At 36.1% G+C, this 25,677-nt stretch overlaps 1 protein-coding gene across 5 annotated transcripts in view; it reads left to right on the forward strand.

Moving 5' to 3' along the window:
* DMXL1 (Dmx like 1) overlaps positions 1-25,677 on the forward strand; it is a 137,460-nt gene that overhangs the window by 77,411 nt on the left and 34,372 nt on the right. For 4 of the 5 annotated variants that reach the window (XM_081230455.1, XM_081230456.1, XM_081230457.1 and 1 more), the window contains 5 exons: positions 695-825; positions 5,615-5,700; positions 7,133-7,334; positions 8,598-8,715; positions 12,143-12,205. In XM_081230455.1, coding sequence (XP_081086581.1) covers positions 695-825; positions 5,615-5,700; positions 7,133-7,334; positions 8,598-8,715; positions 12,143-12,205 — 600 coding nt within the window. The remainder of the gene's footprint in view (positions 1-694; positions 826-5,614; positions 5,701-7,132; positions 7,335-8,597; positions 8,716-12,142; positions 12,206-25,677) is intronic. The other variant, XM_081230454.1, reaches the window with a different exon arrangement.

Genomic DNA, 25,677 nt, shown 5'->3' on the forward strand with positions numbered 1-25,677 from the left:
TTTCATGATCAGCTTATCTCAACTCTTGTTAATATTCTTTTTTTTTTATCATATTAGGTGTTTTCTTAATATTTTTTTATTTTTATTTTTGGCTGAGCCTGGACTTAGCTGCAGCACGCAGGATTTTTCACTGAGGCACACGGGCTTCTCTCTAGTTGTGGTGGGCAGGCTCCAGAGTGTGTGGGCTTAGTTGCTCCACGGCATGTGGGATCTTAGTTCCCTGACCAGGGATCGAACCCACCTCCTCTGCATTGGAAGGCAGATTCTTAACCACTGGACCACCAGGGAAGTCCCTTGTTAATATTCTTGATCCCAGTGCTATTTTCTTCTTTATAACAGCTAAATACAATTTATATTTAGTTTTCTATTATTTGCCTGTTTTTCCCCCCACTAAAATATAAGTGCTGTGAGAACAGTGACTATATATATGTCTTCAAATTTCTTACATTGAGTATACTTTTCACACATAGTGGATACTTAATAAATTTTTGTTGATTGGATGAATAAATAAGGGAATTGTGTAAAGTGATGTTGAAGGCATAGAATGTCAAAAAAGTAGCAGCCAAGTACTGGTTACTTTACTTTTTTATAACAAAGTACCCCAAAATGGGATAAATTGCTAATATTAGACTATATAATTGAATGTGTTAAATCAGATGGTTGGATGATAAATTCTGTAACTTTTTTATTTTAGCCTTTTCTACCTGCTTCTCAAAGTAGAGCAGAATATGATTCAGAAGAGAGTCTGGAAAGTGATGACGAAGATGAAGATGTTTTAGCTTCAGATTTCCATCTCCAAGAGCATTCTAATTCAAATTCATATAGGTATGGAATATTTAATTTTAAGCTTCTTTAAAAAAATTCATTATTTTGAAAATAATACATGAAATTAATAGCTTGGTGAATTATATTATAACCCAGATCTATTTAGCTGAAATTGTTAAATTCCTTTCCTTAACTTTAATTCCACAGTTAATTTTTGATTACCCTTGAATGGACAATCTGTACTTTTTTTCAGTTCTCATAAATATTGCTATCATATCATTCCTTACCCTTTGCTCCCTACAATAAACAAACCGCATTGTTTTAGCCTAAAAAATCTAATGTCTCTTCAGTACACTAGTACTCAAAGATGTCAGTGATTTCTGTCTTAAAAATGGCATATGTGGAACACATATAAAAATCATAAATGTTCAAATACCCTCAAAGCTCCAATGCTACATTATTATCCTTACATGTGTAAGTGATAGTATGATATGTTGTTTGTATCTGAAAGGTATATATATTTTATTATGACATGGTATGTTAATTGTGTGATAGAAAAATATAAATTTTCCAAAAGAAACAAGTAAGTATATTAGGGAAAATGAAGTACTCCTTTATCGAAAAGAAAAGTTTTTATGAGATTTTTTAAAAATTAATTTTTGTTGGAGTATAGTTGATTTGCAGTGTTATGTTAGTTTCTGCTGTACAGCAAAGGGAATCAGTTATACATATACATATATCCACTCTTTTAGATTCTTTTCCCATATAGGTCATTACAGAGTATTGAGTAGAGTTCCCTGTGCTATACAGTAGGTTCTTATTAGTTATCTGTTTTATATATAGTAGTCTGTATATGTCAATCTCGGTCTCCCAATTTATCCCTCCCCCGCTTTATCCTTTTTCACCTTGGTAACCATAAGTTTGTTTTCTACATCTGTGACTTTATTTCTGTTTTGTAAATACGTCCATTTGTACTATTGTTTTAGATTCCACATATAAGCGATATCATATAATATTTGTCTTTGTCTGATTTACTTCACTCAGTATGACAGTCTCTAGGTCCATCCATGTCGCTGCAAATGGCATTATTTCATTCCTTTTTGTGGCTGAGTAATATTCCATTGTATATATGTTCCACATCTTCTTTATCCATTCCTCTCTCAATGGACATTTAGGTTGCTTCCATGTCCTGGCTATTGTAAATAGTGCTACAATGAACGTTGGGGTGCATGTATCTTTTCAAATGATAGTTTTCTCCAGATATATGCCCAGGAGTGGAATTGCTGGATCATGGTATAGTAGCTCTATTTTTAGTTTTTTAAAGAACCTTCATACTGTTCGCCATAGTGACTATCAATTTACCAATCTACGTTCCCACCAACAGTGTACAAGGGTTCCCTTTTCTCCCCACCCTCTCCAGCATTTATTGTTTGTAGATTTTTTGATGATGGCTCTTCTGACCAGTGTGAAGTGATTCCTCATTGTAGTTTTGATTTGCATTTCTCTAATAATTAGCAGTGTTGAGCATCTTTTCATGTGCTTTTTCGCCATCTGTATGTCTTCTTTGGAGAAATGTCAATTTAGATTTTCCACCCATTTTTTGATTGGGTTGTTTATTTTTTTGATATTGAGCTGCATGAGCTGTTTGATATTTTAGAGATTAATCCCTTGTTGGCCACTTAGTTTGCAAGTATTTTCTCCCATTCTGAGGGTTGTCTTTTTGTTTTGTTTATGGTTTCCTTTGCTGTGCAAAAGCTTTTAAGTTTAATGAGGTCCCATTTGTTTATTTTTGGTTTTATTTTCAGTACTCTTGGCAATGAGTCAAAAAGATCTTGCTGCAATTTATATGAGAGAGTGTTCTGCCTTTGTTTTCCTCTCATAGTTTTATAGTATCCTGCCTTACATTTAGGTCTTTAATCCATTTTGAGTATGTTTTTGTGTATGGTATTTGAGAATGTTCTAATTTCATTCTTTTACATATAGCTGTCCAGTTTTCTCAGCACCATTTATTGAAGAGACCGTCTTTTCTCCATTGTATATTCTTGCCTCCTTACTCGTAGATTAGGTGACCATAGATGGGTGGGTTTATCTCTGGGCTCTCTATCCTGTTCCATTGATCTGTATGTCAGTCTTTGTGCCAGTACCATACTGTTTTGATTACGGTAGCTTCATAGTATAGTCTGAAGTCAGGGAGTGTGATTCCTCCAGCTCCGTCTTTCTCTCTCAGGATTGCTTTGGCTATTCGAGGTCTTTTGTGTTTCTATACAAATAGTAAAATTTCTGTTCTGATTCTGTGAAAAATGTTATTGGTAATTTGATAGGGATTGCACTGATTCTATAGATTACTTTGGGTAGTATGGTCATTTTGACAATATTGATTCTTCCAATCCAAAAACATGGTATATCTCTCCATCTGTTTGTGTCATCTTTAATTTCTTTCATCAGTATCTTATAGTTTTCTGAGTACAGGTCTTTTGCCTCCTTAGGTAGGTTTATTGCTAGGTATTCTATTCTTTTGATGAGGTGGTAAATGGGATTGTTTCCTTAATTTCTCTTTCTGATCTTTCATTGTTAGTGTATAGGAATGCAAGAGATTTCTGTGTATTAATTTTGTATGCTGCAACTTTACCAAATTCATTGACAAGCTCTAGTAGTTTACTGTTAGCATCTTTAGGATTTTCTGTGTGTAGTATCATGTCATGTGCAAATAGTGACAGTTTTACTTCTTCTTTTCCAATTTGGATTCCTTTTATTTCTTTTTCTTCTTTGATTGCTGTAGCTAGGACTTCCAAAACTATGTTGAATAAAAGTGGCAAGAGTGGGCATCCTTGTCTTATTCCTAATGTTAGAGGAAATGCTTTCAGCATTTCACCATTGAGTGTGACGTTAGCTGTAGGTTTGTCATATATGGCCTTTATTATGTTGAGGTATGTTCTCTCTATGCCCACTTTTCTGGAGAGTTTTTATCATAAATGGGTGTTGAATTTTGTCAAAAGCTTTTTCTGTGTCTATTAAGATGATCATATGGTTTTTATTTTTTAGTTTGTTAATGTGGTGTATCACATTGATTGATTTGCGTATATTGAAGTATCCTTGCGTATACTGAAGTATCCTTGCATCCCTGGGATAAATCCCACTTGATCATGGTATATGATCCTTTTAATGTGTTGTTGGATTTGATTTGCTAGTATTTTGTTGAGGATTTTTGTGTCTATGTTCATCAGTTATATTGGCCTGTAATTTTCCTTTTTTGTGATGTCTTTGTCTGGTGTTGGTATCAGTATGAGATTTTTATTTGCTGGTGTCCTGTGTTAACCTGATTTTGTTTTTTTGAATATATGGAATATTTACATGGCTCAAAAGTCAATCTGTGTAACTCAACAACAAAATAACCCAAATAACCCAATTAAAAATGGGCAAATAAGTTGAACAGATACTTTTCAAAATAAGCACATGAAAAGATTCTCACTATCACAGATTATTGAGGAAATACAAATAAAAACCACAATGAAAGATCCCCTCACACCCATTAGATTGGCTATTATCAAAAAAACCAGAAAATCACAATGTTGGCAAGGGTGTGGAGAGATTGAAACCCTTGTGCACTGTTGGTAGGAATGTGAACTGGTGCAACCACTGTGGAAAACAGTATGGCAGTTCCTCAAAAATTAAAAGTAGAATTACCATGTGACCCAGCTTTCCCTTCTGGATATATAGCACAAGAAGTTGAAAGCAGGTGTTGAACTGGTAGTAGTACACTCATGCTCATAATAGCATTATTCATAATAGCCAAGGGGTAATTGCAACTCAGGTGGCTGTCAGCAAATTGAATGCAGTAAAGAATGTAGTAGATACATAGAGTAGAATATTATTCAGCCTTTAAAAGGATGGAAATTCTGACACATGCTACAATATGGATGAATCTTGAGGACATTTTGCTAGGTAAAATAAACCAGGCACAAAAAGACAAATGCTTGTATAATTCCACTTATGTAAGATACCTAGAATAGTCAAATTCATAGAGACAGAAAGTAGAATGCTGGTTGCCAGGGCCTAGGAGATGGGGAAAATGGGGAGTTATTGTTTAATGGTTATAGAGTTTCAGTTTTTCAAGATGAAAAGAATTCTGGAAATGGATGGTGGTAGTGGCTGCACAATATGAATGTACTTAATGTCACTGAACTGTACACTTAAAGGTAGTTAAGATGTCATATGTATTTTACCACAATTTAGAGTAGTAAAAAATCAGTGCTCTAAGAAATAAATTTTTTGCTTGAAAAAAAAATGCCTAAGTATCTTTTTTTAATTAAAAAAAGGAAATCTGTATAAAAATACAAAATCTGAAGTCTCATATCCCTTCCACTTGAGTCCTCCTCTACACCCTTTACAGATACTTATTAGTTTCTGGTTTATCCTTCTGTTTTCAAAAATAAGGGTGTGTGTGTGTCTCTGTGTGTGTGTAAAATTTATTTCCGCTGCTTTCTTACACAGAAGGTAGCAGGTAGCATACTATATATAATGTTTATAGCTTGCTTTTTATTTATTAATACATGCTGGGGTTCACTCCATATTAACATTTAGACATCCTTTTGGCTACCCTAAAATATTCCATGATTCAGAGCTAGTTATTCAACTATTACAATTACTCTGATGGGTAATTTGGTTGTTTCTACTCTTTTGCTGTTCTAGATAATGCTGACATGAGTAACTGCATGCATGTATTGTTTTGTTTTTGTGGAGGTATATCTTCAGGGTAGATTCCTGGTAGTGAATTGTTGGAATAAAGAGTGTGTAGTCTTCTCAATCCCTAAGTAAATTTTTAACAGATCTACTGTTGCTTTGTTTTTAGTTGGTCATTGATGCGTTTGGCAATGGTGCAGTTGGTGCTCAGCAATTTGAAGACTTTCTATCCCTTTGCAGGTCATGATCTTGCAGGTAATAAATAGCTTAACATGAACTTATATTGCCATTGCTTTTGATTGACTTATTTGTATTTTTTTCAAGTAGTGGAGAAAACGTTTAGTAACTTCCTATGGGTCTATCATATTTTTAGGTGCTTTTAGGAGGACAGGGTCCAAGAAAGCAGGGAATCTGAAGCTGATGTGATTGACTGTATTGAGACTGGGTTTATAGCTCTAGCCAAGGTGTTGGAGACTTAATAGTTGTAGACACGTAGGAAGCTAAACAAAAGCAAAAATTTAGTAATTATTAACTCTGAGGGAGAAAAAGATTTTACAGGAAAGAAAGGGGCATGATAGTATACCAAGTAGTTCAGCTGTGATCTCTATTTACATATATATAAAACAAAGTAGACACTAAATTATCAATCTAACCAAAAGTTATTATGGATTGTATTGGAATGATGGAGAGAGGGGAAGTTTATTCTCATATTTCATAGTAGTAAATCAGTAGATCATTTCTAAAATAGAAAAAAATCATAAGCATATTATTTAGATTTTTGAAGGTAAACAGCAGGAATAGCTAAAAGTTGAAAGGGGGATCAGGATTCAGCAGTATGAAAGTGTAAAACTGGAAAATGCTGAGTTTTGTAATAAGTATTATTTCACTTTTTTTACCTTGTATATTATTTTAATTTTCAAAAGAAGTCTAGCTATGTGCTGTACATAAATTGGGCTGATACAAAGACTTAAAGCAATTAATTTTCCTCCCAAACGTATTTTTATAATATTCAGGTACATTTTTTGTGCGAAATTAAAGTCAAAAGCAGTGGTTGCTATAGCAGTTATTTATTTATTTATTTATTTATTTATTTATTTATTTATTTATTTATTTATTTATGGCTGTGTTGGGTCCTTGCTGCTGTGCGCGGCTTTCTCTAGTTGCGGTGAGCGGGGGCTACTCTTCGTTGCAGTGAGTGGGCCCCTCACTGTGGTGGCTTCTCCTGTTGCAGAGCACGGGCTCCAGGCGCACAGGCCTCAGCAGTTGTGGCTCGCAGGTTCTAGAGTGCAGGCTCAGTAGTTGTGGCGCATGAGCTTAGTTGCTCCACAGCATGTGGGATCTTCCTGGACTGAGGCTCAAACCCATGTCCCCTGCATTGGTAGGCGGATTCTTAACCACTATGGCAGTTATTTAAATCACAAGTCACAAATGTTATTCCAAGTTCTAGTAGTAAAGGTATGATGTAATTTTGACCTAGATTGCCCTTTTTTTCTGTTGTCCTAGGCCACTAATTATGTTGAAATGCTATACAGATTTATGACATTCTTTTCAATCCTCTGGATTTCTGTGCTCACCTCTCTTTCACATCGCCTCTGCCAAAATGTGTGTTTATATCTTATTCTCTACATTGAATATAGCATTTTACTGCAGAAGATAAATGTGGGTCAATTTGATTTTCTCTTTATAGAGCTTCCAGTTAGTTCACCACTTTGTCATGCCGTTCTAAAAACTCTTCAGTGTTGGGAACAAGTTCTTCTCCGACGACTTGAAATCCATGGGGGGCCACCTCAAAACTATATTGCAAGTCATACCTCTGAAGAGAGTGTGTCTGCAGGTCCTGCAATTCTCCGCCACAAAGCTTTGCTGGAACCTACAAATACTCCTTTCAAGTAGGATTTCATATGAGTACTGTTCTAATACGAGTTTTATTAAATCAGAATGTCATCAGGTGGTGTTTAAAGAAAAAATATTTTAGTACTTCAATATTTAATTTGCTGTTCTAGGCTCATATCTGTGTCTTTGTGTGATGCATATTGTAGTCCGGATGTTAGCAAACATGTCTTGCAAAGGTTCATATAGTAAATATTTTAGCCTTTACTGGCCCTACAATCCTTTTTGCAGCTATTCAACTCTGCCATTGTAGAGTGAAAGCAACCATAGACAGGAAATGAATGGGCATGGCTATGATCCAATAAACTTTTTTTTAATCTTTATTTTATATTGGAGTGTAGTTGATTAACAGTGATGTGTTAGTTACAGGTGTACAGGAAAGTGATTCAGTTATACCCATGTAAGTATCCATTCTTTTTTGAATTCTTTTCCCATTTAGGCTATTGCAGAATATTGAGACAAGTTCCCTGTGCTATACAGTAGGTCCTTGTTGCTCATCTATTCTAAATATAGTAATGTCAATAAACTTTATTTTTGAATATGAAAGGTAGGCTGGATTTGAGCCATGGGCCAGTGTTTTCTGACACCTGCGTTGGAGCAGAGCTATTTGGAATAGCTAGTTAGCAAACTGTTTTACTGTACATGAGGAGATAAAGCATTTGCACCAAGAGGTAAATCAATTCATTGCTTGCTTCGTTAAGAAAGTCTTACTACAAAAAATGTTAACTGAACTAAACAGTGTACTTAGTGGCTTAGTGACATAGTTGATTTACATTCTTTCATGGGCTCTTACCTCACTGCACATCAGTAACAGAGTTCATGGTCCAGTATGTGTTCACAAACAACACTTTGAGTAGTTTTGCTTCTAGATCTTTTGTAGGAAGCATACCTCTTTTGTTAGATCTTATGTTCTTAGGTTAAAGGTCAGCAAACTGCATCCTATGGGGCCAAATCCACTCTCCTTCTGCATTGTAAATAAAGTTTTGTGGATTACAGCCACACCCTTTCATTTTAGTATTATCTATGGTTGCTTTCCCACTTCAGTGGTGAAGTTAAGTAGTTAGGGGAGAGACCATATGGCCCACAAAGCCTGAAATATTTACTATCTCTTTTAAGAAAATGTTTGCTGATTGCTACCGTAGATGATGTGGTCTGATTCTAGTTAATTTATTATTATAAACATTCATATAGCCCCAAGGAGATATAGTCAGATTAACCAGAAATCTCTGAAGTGTATGATGAAATATATTGTCTCTCTGTAGATCTAAACACCATCTGTCACTGTCTGTGAAGAGACTTTGGCAGTACCTGGTAAAGCAGGAAGAAATTCAAGAAACCTTTATCAGAAATATATTCACAAAGAAAAGGTGTCTAAATGAGGTCTGTATAAATTAAAACTTGTTTGCTATTTTATTATTAAAGTCTTTTGTATTTTTAACTATAAAGAATAAGTTGCATTTTACAGATTTTTAAAAAACTCATTATGTCATAAACATGTATTATGTAGTTAATACATAGAAAACGAGAGGGTCAGTATTTTCCTAACCAATTTAATTTAAAGTAACTAATTCAGATGTATTTGGGACTTTTTTTCCCAAAAAGATACTGTTTGACTTAAGATTTTTTGTCTTGTTTCCTGGTTTTGAGTTGTCATGATTACCATTTTAAGAGGCAAAGTGGAAATTTCCCATCATTTTCATGTGATAAAGTTTATCTTAGAAGTTTCATTGAAACTAGGTTTGTATACTGCAAACATTTCAAATATGTACATTTTCCTTTTTTTGTATTGATTATACTTCTTAGTAAAATTTTGCAGACTGAAATTAATTTATAATTATACTGTAATTGGTTGATTATACCTTGATGTTATTATCATAAAGATTATTTTTCTCATTTAGTGAAGTGCTACTGGTAAGTCCAGTTTGATGATATGGGGAACCTGTACTGGAATATAAATTAACATATTGCCTCTTCTTTGAAATAGTTTTGCTATTAAAAAGTTTTAGATAAATTAAACAGTGGACTTAGTGATGCAGTTAATTCCTTATCTTCTCATGGATCAGTAACAAAGGGTTCAAGCCTGGCGGCTGGTTTGTGGATCACACTTTGAGAAGCACTGAACTAATCTAAAAGCAAGCTTTGCAGTTGTTGAAGTGGGAGGAGAAAAGGAAGATATTTTAGTTGGAAAAATAAGGAAATAGAATGGCTTCTTAATAGACAAGTTAGCAAAAAGCAAGATGGCATCTAACCTTATTGAAAAAGGAAAATTACATATATCTCATTGTCTCTCAGTTTAAGAACTAATTTGTAAGAGGCAACTGCATGTGTTGTTATTTACTATTTGACTAATTGGGTAAATATATTTGAATAGCCAGGTCAGGAAACAAAATATATAGTGTTCTTGCTAATAACTTAGAAGACTTTTGACATGTGTACCTTAGTATAACATTGAAATCTAGGCAAACAATAGATACAATTAGATATAATACAAATTAATGTATTTTTTTAACCTATGTCAGATATATCTTAAATATTTAGTATATGAATTCCCTTTAAAACAGTTTAAGAAATTTTTTGGATAAATAAAAATGAATGTGCTAGATAAGAGTGTCAGAATAACTATAATATGTTTACTGCTGAGGTAATGTTTCTTATTTTAAATATACTTTTGCCTAAAATAATTTATTTCAAGTTAAAGCATCCTAATAATGGTATATGAAGCACTGCTGCATTCTGTATAAATAGCATGTTCACTCTGCTTGTTATTACTTCTTTGATTTCTTTGATGCACCTTGTAATATGAACATGCAAATATGGCATAGTAATTTCAAGTACAAAATCATTTTTTAAAAACCGTTGCCATATTTGATTAATATAGTTATGAAGATAAAAACATTTCTCCACTGCTGATATATTTAGTGCATTTGGGAAATGAAATCTTTCTCAAAACAAACAAAACAGAAAACTAGTTTACCACCGGATTGTCTAGTTGATTCAGGAAATAGAGTCATTAAGGAAATAGAGGAGCATAACCAAGCCAGAATGCATATGGAAGGATAATGGATAAATGAGTACAACTATACCTGTTAAATTCCTCTGCTGTTTTAATCTTAGTTTTCATAGGAGTTTCATGATATCTTAAGAAAATTTTAGTTATTTTTGTATTGTAATTATTTTAATCAGAAGCATGAATATGAATGTTGCACTGAAAGTTTTATAGCTATCATTAAGCTAAATATTTTCTCCGATTTTAGTTTTTTTTAATCTCCAAAATGAATATGATATACCTTACAGTACTTTGATTAGCAGATTTAACTTATTTAAAACCTGGCGTGATTAATGGTAGTTATTAGAAATTTATTGTTACTACTTTGTTGTTTTATTCTTGATGATGATAGTGACATTTTTTTTTTTTTTTTTTTTTTTTTTTGCGGTATGCGGGCCTCTCACTGTTGTGGCCTCTCCCGTTGCGGAGCACAGGCTCCGGATGCGCAGGCTCAGCGGCCATGGCTCACGGGCCCAGCCGCTCCACGGCATATGGGATCCTCCCGGACCGGGGCACGAACCCGTATCCCCTGCATCGGCAGGCGGACTCTCAACCACTGCGCCACCAGGGAGGCCCCGATAGTGACATTTTGATAAAGGAAATATGAAAAGAAAAATTTTATGTAGTAAAACATAGATTAGATGGAATTAAATAAAATATTAACTTTATAGAGTTGGTACAAAGTTATTTAATCTTTACTGGAAAGTTGACCAGCCTTTTTGTGGTATTAACAAAATTACCTTCCATTTCTCTGCTTTATAAACTGATGATTATACTTAAATAGTTGAGCCCAAGTCACTGACTTTTCAGATGGTTAGGAAATATTAATAAATGTGTGATAGGCCTTGAATTTTCAGTGGGAGATGTTGGAGAGTATTTTGAGAATGCTGCTGTTTTCTTTATTCCTTTACATGTTTGGAAATGACGTTTTCTTCATCTGACATTAAAATCCTGGTGTATCCTCAGTTCTTTTCTTTTCGTATATAATGTAGTTTGCTGGCACATGCATTTTTAAAATAGAACTTCTTTCCTGTTTGTGCTTATTTGGAAGTAAAGTATAGATAGCTGCAAGTAGACTATATCTGAATCATAACCAACAACAAAAAAATGCTTGGCAGCTGTCATTTTTATCCCCAATGCCTTTTTCTGGTTTTTTTTTTTTTCATTTTCTGAGAATTAAAGATCTTGAATCATCTCTTTCTTTAACAAGTGCTAATATCCCCTTTTAAAAATGATACGTGTCTCCAAGCATTTTATTGACTGGTTCTGGCTAAATCAAGAGAAGGAGAGAATTAGAAACCTAGGAATCAAAAATTTTCTAATCAGGAGGTCTTCCTTGAGGAATCATAATGGAGACAAGACGTAATAGTGTGTAAGAAAACAATTTGACTTTAATTTTCAGTTGATAGTACTCTGGCACTAGTAGCTCTGAAATTTGTAGTATAAAGTACTTTGGGCTCAATCTTGCTTTAATGTCAACGTTTCAGATGAGTTAAGTGGGTAAAAATTTCTTAGGAAATAGAATAAAATTTATAGTGATAGTTAAGGAGTTCCGACGGATTAAGTTTTCCCCAACCCCCAATCATGCATCCCCACACATGCTTCTTTTAAAATATATGAAATTTAAAAAATAATAACTCAGTCCAGTGTTGTTTTTTAGTAAATTTAGTTAAAAATAAAACTTTAAAAAATATCCCCAGTATTTTGCATGTTCCATCTCATCCTTACTCTTTGTCATGTGGTTATTCTTTCTTGATAAAGTCATTAGAGGACAGCTGTGAAACCATCAAAAATTCTATGATGGAGGAGCCAAACATCAATAAGGTACAAAATATCATTCAACTGAAGTTAGAAATTGCATTCTTTAACAAGAAAAACGAAGTGTTTGCATTTTAGTTTTGGACTGGACTTTGTTTCTAATGCAATTAAATTACTATTCCCTCAAATTATTCTTTTTTTAACAAGTTAAATATTACAATCATAAAAATTGTTTCTGTTTTGTTATTAAGACAATGCAGTTTTAAAGGGAGTTGAATGTATCCTATTTTGGCTGCAGATTTTTCTGAGTAAATAAAACTAAGGTTCTTAATAAAATGTAATTACAGTAGGTATTATAGAAGTATAGTAGTATTGTTCTGTTTCTGAAAGTATCAGTTTTGAAGTTAAAATTCTCTCCTATGATGTAAATTACTTGAAATATATCAAATACTATTATGTAGCCTTTGTTTTACTGGTTCCAGTAGCATATAGCACATTGCCTTATGCATAGTAAGTACTCAGAGTACTTGAGAATAAGAGCAGAAAGGATGAGAATTTGTACAATCATAAAATAACTCCCAGATGTTCTGTGATCAAACATTCAAATACAACTTTTACTAGGTTGGTGTTAAATTTATATGTTTCATATTCTTATTTTAAGACAATCTCAACAGAGTAATTTTTAGGGGAATGATTTCTCAAAATATTTTTTTTAAGGCTACTAATTTCCACTTCTTTTTCTTTCCCAAAGGATTCTATGCAATTAGTTTAAAAAGACTGATTTGATATAAAGTGTATATTGTAACTAAAACTTTGGCAAAGTAAATATATGCTGTCCATACTTCGGAAATTTCTAATGGCCTTCAGAAGTTTTGAGGGAATGTAATTCAGACTTTTAATCAGTTAACAATATTCTTTGCCTGGGTAATCATTAATTATTATAATCTGTACATTATCATGAATTCTTATCCTAAGACTTTTCTTTTGACAGATTTTATAAAATGTTAATAATTAGAATGTTGTATTTCTGTAGTCATCACACTACATCAAAAGTCAGTCATTCTGTTTGGTTAACATCATAACCATTTTTGGCCAGAATTTTCCAATCCATCTGCTACAGTTTTATTTTAAACAGGTTTGTTATGTATACCTGACTTAAAGTAACTGCACATATTTATTAAAGTGTAGAGTTTGGTCAACTTTGACATATGTATACATTGGTGAAGCCATCATCACAATCAAGATAATGAATATATCCATCAACCTCAAAACTTTAATTCCTTCCTTCTCCCTTCCTACCTTTGCCCTCTTTCTCTCAGGCAACTACCAATTTGCTTCCTGACATTACTGATTAGTTTGCATTTTCTTGAATTTTATGTAAATAGAATCATACAGTATGTCTTTTTTTCCCTGTATCCTTTCTCTTAGCATAATTATTTTGAGATTCTTCCATATTGTATATTTCAGTAGTTCATTCCTTTTTATCACTGAATTATATTCATTGTATGGCAATACCAGTTTGTCCATTTACCTGTTGATGAACACTAGAGCTGTTACCATTTGGGGGCTGTTTCAAATAAGACTACTTACCATATTCATGCACAAGTTTCTTTGTGTGGGCATATACTTTCATTTCTCTTGTGTAGATGCCTAGGAATGGAATGACTGAATCATAGTGTAGGTATATGGTTAACTTTTTAAGGAACTGCTTAAGTATTTTCCATTGTACCATTTTACATTCTCAGCGACAGTATATGAAATCAGTTGCTTAGCATTCTCACCAACACTTAGTATGGTCAGCCTTTTTATTTTAGCCATTCTAGTAGATGTGTAGTGGTAGTTTGTTATGGATTTAATTTGCATTAAGCATCTTAATCATGTGCTTATTTGCCATTTGTGTAACTTTTTGGTTGAAGTGTCTTTTCAGATGTTGTGTCTGTTTTTTATAGGGTTGTATGTTTTCTTAGTTGAGTTTCAACAGTTCCTTATATTTTTTAAATACAAATCAGATATGTGATTTTAAAATATTTCCTCTTAGATGATTTCTTGTCTTTTCATTCTCTTTACAAGTTCTTTTAAACTGCAGAAGTTCTTAATTGATACATTGGACCTCATCAAAATTTGTTCTGTGTATGGATTTTCTTTCTATAAGAATTTTGCCTAACCTAACGTCACAAAGATTTTCTCCTGCTTTGTTGATGTTTTATAGTCATAGTTAGGCCTATGACCCAGGTTCAGTTAATTTTTTAATACGGTGTATTGTAGTTACTTTTTTTTTTTTAATCTGTGTATCAGTTGTTCCACCACTTTGATTATCCTTTCCTCCACTGCATTGCCTTTCTCTCTTTTAAAAAGTCAATTGACATATATCTGGAAGTTTATTTCTGGACTCTATTTTGGACCATTGATCTATTTGTTTATCTTTAGGCTAATACCCTACTATCTTACTGCACTGACTAGAACTTCCTGTCTAGTATTGAATAGAAATGGTGAAAACAGACATTTTAATCTTGTTCCTGATCTTGGGGGGAAAGCATGCAGTCTTTTGTCATCAAGTATGATGTTATCTGTAAGGTTTTTGTAGATGCCCTTCATAAGATTGAAGAAGTTTCTTTTTTTCAGGTTGTTGGGAGTTTTTAATCAGGCATGGATGTTGGAATTTGTCAAATGCTTTTTTTTTTCTCCTGTTGAGATGATCATATGGTTTTTCTGCTTTTAGTCTGTTAATATGGATAAATAGATTGATGGCTTTGTTTGATGTTAAATCAAGTTTGCATTCCCAGGGTAAGAACCATATGGCCATGATGTGTTATATTTTTTATATATTAATTAGATTTGATTTGTTAAAATTTTTGTTAAGAATTTTTGTACCTGTGTTTACTAAAGATACTGGTTTTTAGTTTCTTTTAATGTTTTTGGGGTTTTTATCTTTTTTTTTTCGTGCGTGGGTGTGTGTGTGTGTGTGAGTGTTTTTTTTTTTTTTTTTTTTTTTTTTTTAAACAAATGCTGGCCTCACAGAGTGAGTTGGAAAATGTTCTCTCCTTTTAATTGTTTGGAAGAATTTGTGTAGAATCAGTATTATTTCTTCTTTAAGTGTTTGGTAGAATTCACCAGAGAAATTATCTGGGCCTAGAGTTTTTAAATCTACAACTTCAGTTCCTTTAACAGATATAGAGCAGTTCAGGTTTTCTGTTTCTTCTTGAGTGAGCTTTTGGTAGTCCATACCTTTCAAGAAATTTATCTGCTTCATTTCCGTTGTCATATTTATTGGTGTAAAGTTATGCATAATATTCCCTTATCCTTTTAATACACAGTAGAATCTATAGTGATATTACCTCTCATTTCTCTGCTATAATCTTGAAAACAAAATTATTTCTTAGTATTTATATTCCCTAATACTTTGGGTATTGGTGTCATTTTATATTCATCTGACTGCTTCCCATTTCCTTCTAGTATGCCTTTGATAGTCTTTAGATCTCATCTTCATGTTTGTTTTATTATATCGTTAGAGTAGTGCTGAAGTACTCCAGGCATACAGCTTTATATTGTAGAAAGTCTTAGTAACTGAAAACAACTAATGAGACCTGGAGTACAGCTTTTCTATAGACCTGTTCTGTGACACTGAGCTCATTCCACCCTTGAAGTCTTATTTACTAATAATGTAAAATGAGAGTTGATAGTTTTAAACATGCTGCTGCTTTAATTGAAATAGTAGTAGAATCCTGGAGTTAGTCTGTTAGTACTATTCCCTACTTCACTCCTAAGGGAAGCTTTGTGGAACCCAGACACTATTCAGATCAGTTTCCACAAAAAATTTCCTTTTTTAAAAATTGTGGTAAAGGGCTTCCCTGGTGGCGCGGTGATTGGGGGTCCGCCTGCCAATGCGGGGGATGCGGATTCATGCCCCGGTCTGGGAGGGTCCCGCGTGCCGCGGAGCAGCTGGGCCCGTGGGCCGTGGCCGCTGGGCCTGCGCGTCCGGAGCCTGTGCTCCACGGTGGGAGAGGCCACAGCACTGAGAGGCCCACGTACCGCAAAAAAAAAATGTGGTAAAATATATGTATAAAATTTAATGGTTAAATCATTTTAAGTATACAGTTCAGTAACATTAAGTACATTCACATGGTTTTGCAACCATCACTACCATCCGTCCCCAGAACGTCTTCATCTTCCTAAACTGAAACTCTTTACCTATTAAACGGTAGTTCTCCATTTCTGCTGCTCCTCCCCCCAGTCCCAGCCAATTACCATTTTACTTTCTGTCTATATATTTTACTTCCCTAGGTACCTATATAAGTGGAATCATACAATATTTGTACTTTTGTGACTGGCTTATTTCATTTAGTGTAACACCTTCAGGGTTCATCCATTTCGTAGCATGTTTCAGAATTTCCTTTCTTTTCAAGGTTAAATAATATTCCATTATATATATATAGCATTTTGTTTATCCATTCAGCTATTAATGGGCATTTGGGTTGTATCAGTCTTTTGACTATTGTGGGTAGTACTGCTGTGAACATTGGTATACAAATATCTGTTCCAGTCTCTGCTTTCACTTCTTTGTGTATTTACCTTGAAGTGGAATTGCTGGATCATATGGTAATTCTTTGTTTACTTTTTAAAAAATTTTTTAATTTAATTTAATTTTTTTTATATAGCAGATTCTTATTAGTCATCAATTTTATACACATCAGTGTATACATGTCAACCACAATTGCCCTGTTTAGTTTTTTTATCTGCTTAATCTCATAAAAACTCTTTTAGCATTCATATTTGGATTTTTTTCCCTCATTTATCCAGCCCAATCACATTTTATAAGCATGACTTGAAACCTTATATTAAGAAGACCTTTAAGACCATATTCATTGTGATTTTTTTAACATTTTTATTGAAGTATAATTGCTCTACAATGATGTGTTAGTTTCTGCTCTACAACAAAGTGAATCAGCTATACACACACACATCTCTCGACATCTCCTGCCTCCTGAGTCTCCCTCCCTCCCACCCTCCCCATCCCACCCCCCCAGGTGGCCACAGAGCACCGAGCTGATCTCCCTGTGCTATGCGGCTGCTTCCCACTAGCTATCTGTTTTACATTTGGTAGTGTATAGATGTCCATGCCACTCTCTCACTTTGTGCCAGCTTACCCTTCCCCCTCCCCATATCCTCAGGTCCATTCTCTAGTAGGTCTTCGTCTTTATTCCTGTCTTGCCCCTAGGTTCTTCATGACCATTTTCTGTTTGTTTGTTTTAGATTCCATATATATGTGTTAGCATACGGTATTTGTTTTTCCCTTTCTGACTTCACTCTGTATGACAGACTCGAGGTCCATCCACCTCACTACAAATAACTCAGTTTTGTTTCCTTTTATGGCTGAGTAATATTCCATTGTATATATGTGCCACATCTTCTTTATCCATTCATCTGTCGATGGACACTTAGGTTGCTTCCATGTCCTGGCTATTGTAAATAGAGCTGCAATGAATATGGTGGTACAAGAATCTTTCTGAATTATGGTTTTCTCAGGGTATATGCCCAGTAGTGGGATTGCTGGGTCGTATGGTAGTTCTATTTTTAGTTTTTTAAGGAACCTCCATACTGTTCTCCATAGTGGCTGTGTCAGTTTACATTCCCACCAACAGCGCAAGAGGGTTCCCTTTTCTCCACACCCTCTCCAGTATTTATTGTTTATAGATTTTTTGATGATGACCATTCTGACCAGTGTGAGATGATATCTCATTGTAGTTTTGATATGCATTTCTCTAATGATTAGTGATGTTGAGCATCCTTTCATGTGTTTGTTGGCAGTCTGTATATCTTCTTTGGAGAAATGCCTATTTATGTCTTCTGCCCATTTTTGGATTGCGTCGTTTGTTTTTTTAATATTGAGCTGCATGAGCTGCTTGTAAACTTTGGAGATTAATCCTGTGTCAGTTGCTTCATTTACAAATATTTTCTCCTATTCAGAGGGTTGTCTGTTCATCTTGTTTATGGTTTTCTTTGCTGTGCAAAAGCTTTTAAGCTTCATTAGGTCCCATTTGTTTATTTTTGTTTTTATTTTCATTTCTCTAGGAGGTGGGTCAAAAAGGATCTTGCTGTGATTTATTTCAAAGAGTGTTCTGCCTATCTTTTCCTCTAAGAGTTTGATAGTTTCTGGCCTTACATTTAGATCTTTAATCCATTTTGAGTTTATTTTTGTGTATGGTGTTAGGGAGTGTTCTAATTTCATTCTTTTACATGTAGCTGTCCAGTTTTCCCGGCACCACTTATTGAAGAGGCTGTCTTTTCCCCACTGTATATTCTTCCCTCCTTAATCAAAGATAAGGTGACGATATGTGTGTGGGTTTATCTGGGCTTTCTATCCTGTTCCATAGATCTATATTTCTGGTTTTGTGCCAGTACCATACTGTCTTGATTACTGTAGCTTTGTAGTATAGTCTGAAGTCTGAGCACCCGATTCCTCCAGCTCCGTTTTTCTTCCTCAAGATTGCTTTGCCTATTTGGGTTCTTTTGTGTTTCCATACAAATTGTGAAATTTTTTGTTCTAGTTATGTGAAAAATGCCAGTGGCAGCTTGATAGGGATTGCATTGAATCTTTAGATTGGTTTGTGTAGTATAGTCATTTTCACAACGTTGATTCTTCCAATCTGAGAACATGGTATATCTCTCCACCTGTTTCTATCGTCTTTAATTTCTTTCATCAGTGTCTTATAATTTTCTGCATACAGGTCTTTTGTCTCCTTAGGTAGGTTTATTGCTAGATATTTTATTCTTTCTGTTGCAGTGGTAAATGGGAGTGTTTTATTATCACTTTCAGATTTTTCATCATTAGTGTATAGGAATGCAAGAGATTTCTGTGCATAAATTTTGTATCCTGCTACTTTACCAAACTCATTGATTAGCTCTAGTAGTTTTCTGGTAGCATCTTTCGCATTCTCTATGTATAGTATCATGTCAACTGCAAACGGTGACAGCTTTACTTCTTCTTTTCCGATTTGGATTCCTTTTATTTCTTTTTCTTCTCTGATTGCCGTGGCTAAAACTTCCAAAACTATGTTGAATAATAGTGGTGAGAGTGGGCAACCTTGTCTTGTTCCTGATCTTAGCGGAAATGCTTTCAGTTTTTCACCATTGAGGACGATGTTGGCTGTGGGTTTGTCATATATGGCCTTTATTATGTTGAGGAAAGTTCCCTCTGTGCCTACTTTCTGGAGGGTTTTTATCATAAATGGGTGTTGAATTTTGTCGAAAGCTTTCTCTGCATCTATTGAGATGATCATATGGTTTTTCTCCTTCAGTTTGTTAATATGGTTTATCACATTGATTGATTTGCGTATATTGAAGAATCCTTGGGGCTTTCCTGCTGGCGCAGTGGTTGAGAGTCCGCCTGCCGATGCAGGGGACACGGGTTCGTGCCCCGGTCCAGGAAGATCCCACATGCCACAGAGCGGCTGGGCCCGTGGGCCATGGCCGCTGAGCCTGTTTGTCCGGAGCCTGTGCTCTGCAACAGGAGAGGCCACAAGAGTGAGAGGCCTGCGTACGGCAAAAAAAAAAAAAAAAAAAGAATCCTTGCATTCCTGGGATAAACCCCACTTGATCATGGTGTATGATCCTTTTAATGTGCTGTTGATTCTGTTTGCTAGCATTTTGTTGAGGATTTTTGCATCTATGATCATCAGTGATATTGGCTTGTAGTTTTCTTACTTTGTGACACCTTTGTCTGGTTTTGGTATCAGGGTGATGATGGCCTCGTAGAATGAGTTTGGCAGTGTTCCTCCCATTGCTATATTTTGGAAGAGTTTGAGAAGGATAGGTGTTAGCTCTTCTCTAAATGTTTGATAGAATTCGCCTGTGAAGCCAACTGGTCCTGGGCTTTTGTTTGTTGGAAGAATTTTAATCACAGTTTCAATTTCAGTGCTTGTGATTGGTCTGTTCATATTTTCTATTTCTTCTTGATTCAGTCTTGGCAGGTTGTGCATTTCTAAGAATTTGTCCATTTCTTCCAGGTTGTCCATTGTATTGGCATAGAGTTGCTTGTAGTAATCTCTCATGATCTTTTGTATTTCTGCAGTGTCAGTTGTTACTCTCCTTTTTCATTTCTAATTCTATTGATTTGAGTCTTCTCCCTTTTTATCTTGATGAGTCTGGCTAATGGTTTATCAATTTTGTTTATCTTCTCAAAGAACCAGCTTTTAGTTTTATTGATTTTTGCTGTCGTTTCCTTCATTTCTTTTTCATTTATTTCTGATCTGATCTTTATGATTTCTTTCCTTCTGCTAACTTTGGGGGTTTTTTGTTCTTTCTCTAATTCCTTTAGGTGTAAGGTTAGGTTGTTTATTTTAGATGTTTCTTGTTTCTTAAGGTAGGATTGTATTGCTATAAACTTCCCTCTTAGAACTGCTTTTGCTGCATCCCCTAGGATTTGGGTTGTCCTGTTTTCATTGTCCTTTGTTTCTAGATATTTTTTCATTTCCTCTTTGATTTCTTCAATAATCTCTTGGTTATTAAGTAGTGTATTGTTTAGCCTCCATGTGTTTGTATATTTTACAGATTTTTTCCTGTAATTGATATCTAGTCTCATAGCGTTGTGGTTGGAAAAGGTAGTTGATACGATTTCAGTTTTCTTAAATTTACCAAGGCTTGGTTTGTGACCCAAGATGTGATCTATCCTGGAGAGTGTTCCATGAGCATTTGAGAAGAAAGCGTATTCTGTTGTTTTTGAATGGAATGTCCTATAAATACCAATTAAGTACATCTTGTTTAATGTAGCATTTAAAGCATGTGTTTCGTTATTTATTTTCATTTTGGATGATCTGTCCATTGGTGAAAGTGGGGTGTTAAAGTCCCCTACTATGATTGTGTTACTGTTGATATTCCCTTTTATGGCTGTTAGTATTTACCTTATGTATTGAGGTGCTCCTATGTTGGTTGCATAAATATTTACAATTGTTATATCTTCTTCTTGGATCGATCCCTTGATCATTATGTATTGTCCTTCTTTGTCTCTTGTGATAAGTTTTTGTTTTAAAGTCTATTTTGTCTGATACGAGAATTGCTACTCCAGCTTTCTTTTGATTTCCATTTGCATGGAATATATTTTTCTGTACCCTCACTTTCAGTCTTTATGTGTCCCTGGGTCTGAAGTGGATCTCTTGTAGACAGAATATGTACAGGTCTTGTTTTTGTATCCATTCAGCCAGTCTGTGTCTTTTGATTGGAGCATTTAATCCATTTACATTTAAGGTAATTATCAATATGTATGTTCCTATTCCCATTTTCTTAATTGTTTTGGGTTTGTTATTGTAGGTCTTTTCCTTCTGTTTTGTTTCTTGCCTAGAGAAGTTCCTTTAGCATTTGTTGTACAGCTGGTTTGGTAGTGCTGAATTCTCTCAGCTTTTGCTTGTCTGTAAAGGTTTTAATTTCTCTATCAAATCTGAATGAGATCCTTGCTGGGTAGAGTAATCGTGGTTGTAGGTTTTTCCCTTTCATAACTTTAAGTATGTCCTGCCAGTCCCTTCTGGCTTGCAGAGTTTCTTCTGAAAGATCAGCTGTTAACCTTATGGGGATTCCCTTGTGTGTTATTTGTTGTTTTTCCCTTGCTGCTTTTAATATTTTTCCTTTGTATTTAATTTTTGATAGTTTGATTAATATGTGTCTTGGTGTGTTTCCCCTTGGATTTGTTGTAATGGGACTCTCTGTGCTTCCTGGACTTGATTAACTATTGCCTTTCTCATATTAGGGAAGTTTTCAATTATATTCTCTTCAAATATTTTCTCAGTCCCTTTCTTTTTCTCTTCTTCTTCTGGGACCCCTATAATTCGAATGTTCGTGCGTTTAATGTTGTCCCAGAGGTCTCTGAGACTGTCCTCAATTCTTTTCATTCTTTTTTTCTTTATTCTGCTCTGCAGTAGTTATTTCCACTATTTTATCTTCCAGGTCACTTATCTGTTCTTCTGCCTCAGTTATTCTGCTATTGATCCCTTCCTGAGAATTTTTAATCTCATTTATTGTGTTCATCACTGCTTTTTTGCTCTTTTGTTCTCCTAGGTCCTTGTTAAACGTTTCTTGTATTTTCTCCATCTACTTCCAAGATTTTGGATCATCTTTACTATCATTATTCTGAGTTATTTTTCAGGTAGACTGCCTATTTCCTCTTCATTTGTTAGGTCTGGTGGGTTTTTACCTTACTCCTTCATCTGCTGTGTGTTTCTCTGTCTTCTCATTTTGCTTAGCTTACTGTGTTTGGGGTCTCCTTTTCGCAGGCTGCAGGTTCATAGTTCCCGTTGTTTTTGGTGTCTGCCCCCAGTGGCTAAGGTTGGTTCAGTGGGTTGTGTAGGCTTCCTGGTGGAGGGGAGTAATGCCTCTGTTCTGGTGCATGAGGCTGGATCTTGTCTTTCTGGTGGGCAGGTCCACGTCTGGTGGTGTGTTTTGGGGTGTCTGTCGCCTCATTATGATTTTGGGCAGCCTCTCTGCTAATGGGTTGTGTTGTGTTCCTGTCTTGCTAGTTGTTTGGCATAGGGTGTCCAGCACTGTAACTTACTGGTCGTTGAGTGGAGCTGGGTCTTAGCATTGAGATGGAGATCTCTGGGAGATTTTTGCCGTTTGATAATACGTGGAGCTGGGAGGTCTCTTGTGGACCAGTGTCCTGAACTTGGCTCTCCCACCTCAGAGGCACAGCCCTGACGCCTGGCTGGAGCACCTAGAGCCTGTTATCCACACGGCTCAGAATCAACATGAGAAAAAAAAGAAAAAAAGAAAGAAGAGATAAAATAAAATAACATAAAGTGTGTAAAATACAAAATAAGTATTAAAAAAATTTTTTTAAGGAATTAAGAAAAAGAAAGAAAGACAGAAGAGAGCAACGAAACCAAAAAAACAAATCCACTAATGATAACAAGCACTAAAAGCTATACTAAAAAAAAAAAAAGTACCAACTGAACCCTAGGACAAATGGTAAAAGCAAAGCTATACAGACAAAATCACACACCGAAGCATACGTATACACTCTCACAAAAAGAGAAAAAGGGAAAATATATATATATATCGTTGCTCCCAAAATCCATCTCCTCAATTTGGGATGATTCGTTGTCTATTCAGGTGTTCCACAGATGCAGGGTACATCAAGTTAATCGTGGAGATTTAATGCACTGCTCCTGAGGCTGCTGGGAGAAATTTCCCTTTCTCTTCTTTGTTCGCACAGCTCCTCGGGTTCAGCTTTGGATTTGGCCCCACTTCTGTATGTAGGTCGCCTAAGGGTGTCTGTTCTTCACTCAGGACGGGGTTAAGGGAGCAGCTGATTCAGGGGCTCTGGTTCACTCAGGCCGGGGGGAGGAAATGGTACGGAGTGCGGGGCGAGCCTGCAGCGGCAGAGGCTGGCGTGACGTTGTAGCAGCCTGAGGCACGCCGTGTGTTTTCCCAGGGAAGTTGTCCGTGCATCACGGAATCCTGGCAGTGGTGTGTTGCACAGGCTCCCAGGAGGGGAGGTGTGGATAGTGACCTATGCTTGCACACAAACTTCTTTTTTTTTTTTTTTTTTTCTTTTGCGGTACGCAGGCCTCTCACTGTTGTGGCCTCTCCTGTTGTGGAGCACAGGCTCCGGACGCACAGGCTCAGCGGCCATGGCTCACGGACCCAGCCACTTCATGGCATGTGGAATCTTCCGGGACCGGGGCACGAACCCGTGTCCCCTGCATCGGCTGGCGGACTCTCAACCACTGCGCCACCAGGGAAGCCCACACACAGGCTTCTTGGTGGCTGCAGCAGCAGCCTTAGTGTCACATGCTCGTCTCTGGGGTCTGCGCTGATAGCCGCAGCTCACAAACATCTCTGGAGCTCCTTTAAGCGTAGCTCTTAATCCCCTCTCCTCGCACACCAGGAAACAAAGAGGCATGAAAAAGTCTCTCGCCTCTTCGGCAGCTCCAGACTTTTTCCTGGACTCCCTCTCGGCTAGCTGTGGTGCACTAGCTCCTCCAGGCTGTGTTCACACCATCAACCCCAGTCCTCTCCCTGGGATCTGGCCTCTGAAGCCCTAGCTCCCAGCCCCCATTGGTTCTGGTGGGTGAGCAGACAAGCTTCTTGGGCTGGTGAGTGCTGGTCAGCACCAATCCTCTGTGCGAGAATCCCTCCGCACCCCTGTTGGCTGTGTTGTCCTCCGTGACCCCGAAGCTTCCTCCCTCCGCCATCGGCAGTCTCCGCCCGCAAAGGGGCTTCCTAGTGTGTGGAAATCTTTCCTCCTTCACAGCTCCCTCCCACTGGTGCAGGTCCCGTACATGTTCTTTTGTCTGTTTTTTCTTGTTTCTTTTGCCCTACCCAGGTACGTGGGGGAGTTTCTTGTCTTTTGGGAGGTCTGAGGTCTTCTGCCAGCATTCAGTAGGTGTTCTGTAGGAGTTGTTCCACATGTAGATGTATTTCTGATGTATTCGTGGGGAGGAAGGTGATGTCCACGTCTTACTCCTCCGCCATCTTGAAGCTCCTCTCCCCATTGTGATTTTTTTACTCTGATTTTATGTCATATGACTTTCAGTGTTTGTAGCACATGTGAATTATGTATTTTTATTTGCCTGTATCATGTCCTCAGTTCCTTTCTTTCCCAGCTTATATTTCATGATCCATCATTATGATCACCCCCTTGCAAACCTCAACCTTTTTGCCCTGTTCTCTCTACACTGTACTTGCCTTGAAAATTCCCAAACCTATTTAAACCTAACTCTCTGTCTACTCTGTGTCTGCATCCAAATAGCTGAACATGGATGAAGAAAAATCATAAACCATGGGGGCTTGCCTTATTTAAAATTTACAGCCACAATCCCAAATTAAACTATTCCACCATCATAATTATTTCTTCATTCTCTTCCATTCTCCCCACTTTTTCCCTCTTACCTCCAACTTCCAATATTTCTTTACTACTTTCTATGAATGACCTTGTTTTGCTGTCATAATAAGTACAGTCAGCAGAGATTTAGCCCACCATATTGTCCCACCATCAAATCTAACTTCTGCTCTATGTACAGATGTTTTGTTCTGCCTCCTCTCACAGTAGATGTCACTGTCACTCTTTTATCCAAAGCCAGATCTTCCACCTGTGCACTGATCCTGTGTGCTCTTACCTCCCCAAGGACTTTGCTTCAGTATTTATTCCTCATCTCACCTCCATGATAAATTTTTACCTTTCTTAAATTATTCTCCTCAACATAAGCAAATATATTTTATTGTCTTACTTTAAAATGAAAACCAAAAAATCTACCTTTGAGAATCTATTGCCTGATTTCTCTAAGCCTTTACCTAGGAAAATTCAATTACAGAGTTGCCTGTAAAGTTATTCAAGAAGACTTAAAGAGTAGTATTGCAAATACCATGTAGGAACTACCCAGCTTCAGAAATAAAACATTATCAACTCAGTTGAATGCCCCTGTGAACCTTCCCCAGTGGACTTCCTTCCCTGTTCACCAGATGGTACATGTTTCTCTAACCTAGTTAAGTATTATCTCCAGCCCTCTCCACTGAGATTGTCCTAGTGTATGACTACACTAGTTTCAGTAGTC

This window comes from Mesoplodon bidens, assembly GCF_964165515.1.
Source record: "Mesoplodon bidens genome assembly, chromosome: 4".
Lineage (NCBI taxonomy): Eukaryota > Metazoa > Chordata > Mammalia > Artiodactyla > Ziphiidae > Mesoplodon > Mesoplodon bidens.